Source organism: Pterocles gutturalis, unplaced genomic scaffold, assembly GCF_000699245.1.
Source record: "Pterocles gutturalis isolate BGI_N339 unplaced genomic scaffold, ASM69924v1 scaffold7353, whole genome shotgun sequence".
NCBI lineage: Eukaryota > Metazoa > Chordata > Aves > Pterocliformes > Pteroclidae > Pterocles > Pterocles gutturalis.
In genome coordinates, this window is record NW_010125551.1 from 17,118 (window position 1) to 23,010 (window position 5,893).

General features: G+C 51.1%; 1 protein-coding gene across 1 annotated transcript in view; it reads right to left on the reverse strand.

Moving 5' to 3' along the window:
- Window positions 1–5,890, reverse strand: part of MEST — a gene marked incomplete at its 5' end in the record, with an annotated part of 6,210 nt that extends 320 nt beyond the window's left edge. The window contains 10 exons of the mRNA XM_010078606.1: window positions 293–356; window positions 889–965; window positions 2,436–2,537; window positions 3,034–3,104; window positions 3,370–3,410; window positions 3,597–3,655; window positions 4,136–4,272; window positions 4,624–4,701; window positions 5,126–5,205; window positions 5,845–5,890. Coding sequence (XP_010076908.1) covers window positions 293–356; window positions 889–965; window positions 2,436–2,537; window positions 3,034–3,104; window positions 3,370–3,410; window positions 3,597–3,655; window positions 4,136–4,272; window positions 4,624–4,701; window positions 5,126–5,205; window positions 5,845–5,890 — 755 coding nt within the window. The remainder of the gene's footprint in view (window positions 1–292; window positions 357–888; window positions 966–2,435; window positions 2,538–3,033; window positions 3,105–3,369; window positions 3,411–3,596; window positions 3,656–4,135; window positions 4,273–4,623; window positions 4,702–5,125; window positions 5,206–5,844) is intronic.
- Window positions 5,891–5,893: the final 3 nt, after the last annotated feature.

Here is a 5,893-nt window from a genome sequence, read left to right on the forward strand (position 1 = left end):
TTCAGGTTAGTTTGCAGGAAAACACTCCCCAGGCAATAAATCTTGCCTCTGACTGACGCGGTTTTGAAGTGCGTGATTGATTTGACTGAGAATTGTGACTTTGATGCCTAAAATGGGGAAGCATTTTTCAAACTGCAGAAGGCTGCTACAGAATCACCTGGCTGTGCAGCTTACAGGTGGAAATTAAAACCAGCCTCCATGAAAAGGGAATGGAAGGAAAAGTCCGAGACAAAAATCTCCCTCAAAATGAAACCCCAGTTGCGTATTTCCGCTTTCTGGCAGATAGTCTTACTTGTAAAGCTGAAGAAACTCTGGGTGCGGATTCACAGGGTCCAGGGGCCCATAGATGAGATGCACTGCAAGACAGAAGCACAGATGGAGCTTTTACACCCAAGGACATCCCTAAACCAAGCCAAGGACGTCTGCTGGGGACGTATTCCCCCCAGCATGGAGCTTGGGAAGCTTTCAGCAGAGCACTGAGTAAACCAGCTACTGTGAAAGGGCTCTTGCTTCTCTGCCATGGGGTGAAGTTAGCCTTCAAACCTCCTCCTGCAAGCACCAAACCTTTCCTTGAGTGGTTACAACTTCTCTTGAGCTTGAAAAACACCTCGGTTTCCCAAGGAGGAAAACAGAGGCTGCGAACCAGCTTCTAAAGGAAAGTTATCTTTGCTCAGGGGAACAAACTTTTTCCTCTTACCTTAAGCTCACAGCTCTGTTGTAACTAAGCTTTAAACAGGAGCAGGGTAGTTGTACCCCCTACACAAACTGGATTTGAGCCACATCATCCTCATCAGAATTATGACAAGCTCCTGCAATTAGTGGAAGAAGCCCACACCACAATTCCCAGCATCCCAACCACTAAATCAAGGAAAACCCATTCCTACTCACGGGGGACAGAGGTGGACATCAAAGCCCCAACCCAGCGGTCTCTGTGCTTCTTTCTCTGGTTTATATACTGCAAAATACTGAAGAGAAACCTGTTGTTACACAGCTGATGGTGCTTCTGGGTGCTGCACAGCCTGGAAATTGCTCTTGGGGAATTTTTTTTTTTTTTTTAAATTTAGACAGCAACTAAAAGTGTAAATGAGGTTGGGACACAGATTCCAGGTCTCACCCCTGCCATCTCTGTGCAGAGTCAGTTCAGCATCCTGCTGGAGGATAACCCAAGTTCAGTTAGGAAGGGGGGAAGCAGCCTAGAATTTGGGGAGGTGGGAGGATGAGGTTTGAATCCTTCCCAGCTGAGATGGAAGCAAATTTTGTGTCCTTTGCTCCCAGTTAAATGCCACTGGGTTGTAAAAGGAGTTACCCCTAAGCGTCCTTAGTAAATTCCACGCTGCTTCGCTCAGGTGGCAGAGAAAAAAAGCAAGTTTGCAATGAGATCCCACAAACCAGGGCAGAAATCAGTCCGCTAAAAGTCAGTGCAGAGACAGTGTCATCTTAACCCTCCCATGCTGAGCTTGCCAGCAGCGCAGCAGCTCTGAAACCGTTGCAGTGCCCCGCAGAAGAGGAGTCAACACTGGACTACTGCATGTGGAGGAGTGCAGAAGAAAAATGACACTGGTCAGGTTGTACAGTGAAAACTGAAATGATAAAGGCTCCTCAGCCTGTCTCGTCACCCCAGACAGCAATGTGGGGTGACTCCTTGCTTCAGCACAGCAGGTTCAACTCAGCCTTCTGACGATGGGAAGCTACGCTAAATAACATCCCAATACTCTTGACACACGGTATTTAAGGGATGGAGGTATTTCGGCACTGAGCTTCCCCTCCCAGCTGCGCTGCTGACAAAGGTGACATTGCAAAAATTTGCCACGACGGGACTTGGCAAGTGGGCAGCACATCAGATGTGTACCCAGTGCTGGGCTTGGGCACGTATCCCTCGTTTAGAAGAAGCAATTAGCAGGTGTCCTGTGGAGAGGCTGAACTATTTGGTCCTTATGGTGTTCTGTGATTTGTCCGGAGATTGTCCCCAGCGGGAGGAGAGAGGAGTTTACATGCTGGGGGAGAAGGAAATGCACAGGTCCTAAGGACACTGAACTCACAACCTGAGGTCCTTCCAAAAGTGTCAAACAGGAGAAAGCCAGATTTCTCTCCAATTGTTAAGAAAAACCCACAAATTCAAGCCTATAACTTCCAAAGAAGAATAAAACCCCACATTGTACATCTCCAGCATTGTTCTCCCACCATGTGCAGGCTCAGATCCTCCTGACCAGACTTCATTTACCTGCCTCGCATTATTCAAAAACAGGAATCCTTGCTCCTATATCACACCCCAGCTCTTTTTGGGGGGCAACGATGATCCCAGACCCCAACAGAATTAGCTGGAAGCTACAGGGAGCGAATGTCCAGGGACCTGGCCGAGTTCTGGTAACCTCCAGAAAACAGAGGGACACCGCGGGTGTCAAACCAAGCTCGTGCAGCAATTAACGGCGATGTACCTGTCAACAACGAGATTTCCATCGTTGGTCCTCACTGCTGTCCACATGTCCCAGTATTCTGCCGGAGAAGGCTGCGTGTAGGGCCCAAAAACTGCCCCAAGCCTGAAAAGAAGAGTTCAGAGTATGGCTCAAAAAATTAGCCAAGGGCAAAAAACACCCAAGCACTTCCAGCTTCCACCGTGAAATATGTGGGTGCCAGCGCAGCGCGGCGACTCATCCCTGAAAGGCACCTGGTGTTGGACTTCGTGGCCAGTTTAAAGGGTTTTTTGGACAAAAAAGGAGGTTTGCAACATCTGATAAAAAAATATATCTGATTTCACACCGTATGGAACATGAAGTTAGGGATTTTGTTGCCTCTGTCACATGTGCAAGTCCAATATTCATGGGAGAGAAGGATTTTGGGGTACAGCGAAAAAATGTGTGGCTTATTAGGCTGAATAATAATAATTATTATTATTAATAACTGTCCTGGGACAGTGCCAGCAGATCGGCTCACCTGCCAAGGACCCGCTACACTAATTTCCTACGTTGGCCCCCTCCCTGCTTGGCTCACACCCCCCGTACGGACTGTGCCCAGCAGCATCAAGACCCGACTCACCCTCTGGAGAAGAAGAAGAAGTTCATCAGCCGGGTGAGGATGGGGGACAGCAAACCCCCATCCTTGAGGATCTTGGGCAGAAGGAAAAAAAAAAAAAGAAAGGAGACAGCACCACACGGTAGTGTACAAAGGGGTAAATCCTGCCTCCCCCGAGGGTTTTTTTTTTCCCCATATTGCAGCAGTTTCCCAGCCCTGACCCTCATTAACACTGAGATGTCTGAGCAATCGACAGTGGGAAAAGCAGCCGGCATCTGAGCCAGGAAAAACCCCAAACTCACGGAGCCGGACTTCTGCTCAAAGGGTGACTCAGTACGACTAGAGCGGGGAGCAGCTCACCTTCTGGATGAAGCGGGGGTGATGCGTTTCGGGGAAAATCCCTGGAAGGATGGCAGAGAAGAGAGTTGTAACGCTACAAGTGCACGGACAGCCCGAGGACTGACGCTCCTGGTTAATTACAGCACCTTAATTGCAACTTCTTGGGTGGTGGGTGATGGAGACAAGGAAGGCCATCCCATCCCATGGATCCCCATCCCACCCATCCCACCGCGCTGAGCAAACCTTACCTCCGTTGGATAAACAGAGGCTGTTGATCAAGATGCTTCCAGTTTTATTGTGTTCATACCTAGGGAGAGAAAAGAAGAAGGTGAAGCACAACTAGACCTTCTCCAGGCTCCGAGAAGTGACCAGCCAGCAGGTCAAATTAACAGCATCAGATGATTTCTGCTCTTCTGTTGTCCCCAGTTTGATAAGGAGGAGCTCAGGAGGGATGTTAAGCATCCTACCAGCCAAGATCTGATGGATGGAAGCATCACATCTGCCTACCGTGGGTGTGCCCTCAGACCTCCCAGCTTTTGTCACAGCTGTAGGTACGGGGAAAGGAGGTTCTGCGTTATGTCCTTCCACTTATCTGCTGGAAATCATAGAATCAGAGAATGGTTTTGGTTGGAAAGGACCTTAGAGATCATTGAGTTCCAACCCCCTGCCATGGGCAGGGACACCTCCCACTAGCCCAGGTTGCCCAAAGCCTCATCCAGGTTGACAGGGACAAATCATCTTGACAGGGACAACAGAGAGCAGCCAGAGCATCAGTGGTTGCAGTGACCTGTGGAGCAGCTCCTGTGCGACCGTATCCCCGTAATCGTGGGACAGGAGATTAATCTTCTGGTGGCGGAGGCCGAGGTGACGCACCAGCCCCTCGACGATGCTGGCTTGCTCGAAGATGGAGTAGCGGTGGGGTCTCTGCGAAAGGAAAAGGAGCCGCAGTGAGAGCCACCATGAACCCAGAAATTCCAGAAGATGGAAAATGGGGTGGACACCAGCAGTTTGTGACTCTGGAGAGAGCACTCGGGATGTCCTGGGACAGAAGCTGCGTCCACAAGCCCATGGGAGCGCTGCCCATGCCCCAAAGGGGTCAAGGTGTGCTTTGGAGTCACGTCAAACCCAACTAAAGGCAAGACAATGACAGCACCGATCTCCACCACGCACCTTCCCCAGTTTCCCAGAAGAAACTGGACTGCAAATGCCAATTCCCTGGGGATGCTGGCACGGCAGAACCTCTAACTGTGAAAATCCTGCTCCCAGGCTACTTACAGGCTTGTCGCTGAAACCGAATCCTACGAAATCCAGAGCAATGACCCGGTGAAACCGCTGGGTCAGCCCTTCCCAGATCTGGAAGAGAAATGTATTAAAAAAATGGCTGATGTGAGCGGAGAAAGGAAAAGTCTGCGGCGATGTGCAACCGTGGGTGCCCCTGCTCCCCTCCATTCCCCCACACAGCACCTTCCAGCGCCAAGAAAACTACAAGAAGTTGAAATTTCCCAACATACAGCAAGACCATCCCCCAAAAAAAGCCAAGAAATCATTGTGGTTCTTTGGCTTTGGGCTGGAGTGTGGGCAAAAAGGGACATGGAAAGAGCTTTGCTCCTCTGCAAGGCATTGAGAGAGGATCAGGGCTGATATCCCAGAGCACGATGGTACCCCCAGCAGAAGCTCCTCCTGACCCACCACCCATCTCCATCTGCTCGTCCCTGGGAAGGAGAAACCACGGGGTTTGCTTTCAACATCCAATCCCCCCTATAGTCGCTCCCCTCACCTTGTACCAGTCGTAGCTGGAGGTCGGGAAGCCGTGCAGGAGGATGACAATGTCGGAGCTGCCGACAGCACCGGTCGAATCTGGGGAGGAAACGAGGTGCCTCAGGGTCAGCTTTTTCCATTTTTCCCCTCCCACTTTCCTCCCCTATAAGACAGACGCAACGTTTGCCCCACTGGGAGCCCAGTTACCTCTCCCCCCACTCCCCAAAAACCACGCGTGGCTTTGACCCACACCACAGCTTCCCCGTGTGGCTTCAGAAACCCGGCCAGACGAGCCACCGCGGCCACCAGCACCAGCTACTGGATGCAAAGGAGGGGTTTATTTAACACAATTTAATTGCGGCTGCCCCCAAGCTGACAACGACGGGTGACAACCACTCCAGCAAAAAGGTTTTTCGGTCTCTTTTCCTTCCTGTGAAGGCTCTTGGGATCCTTCCCCGCCAACACCAAGGTATCGCCGCTGCTGCACAAGAACCAACTTTTATGGCTTCACCCAATTAAAATGTTTTGCTAACGAACAGCCAGGCTGTGCCTGGATCCACGCTGTGCCTGGATCCACGCAGCAGCTCCCCTTAAAGCCGTTACATTTGGAAGGGATTTGCCATCACCCCACCTGGCCTTGGGGACGTCCCCAGGGCCACCAAGGGATGCAGAGCCCCCAGTCGCACTCCCCCCCAGGACAGACGCGGTGTCCCCAAGGGCTCGGTGCCGCTCTGTCACCTCTGTAGAAGATGTTCTGGTCCTTGTAGGTGAAGTAGCGTCCGGAGGA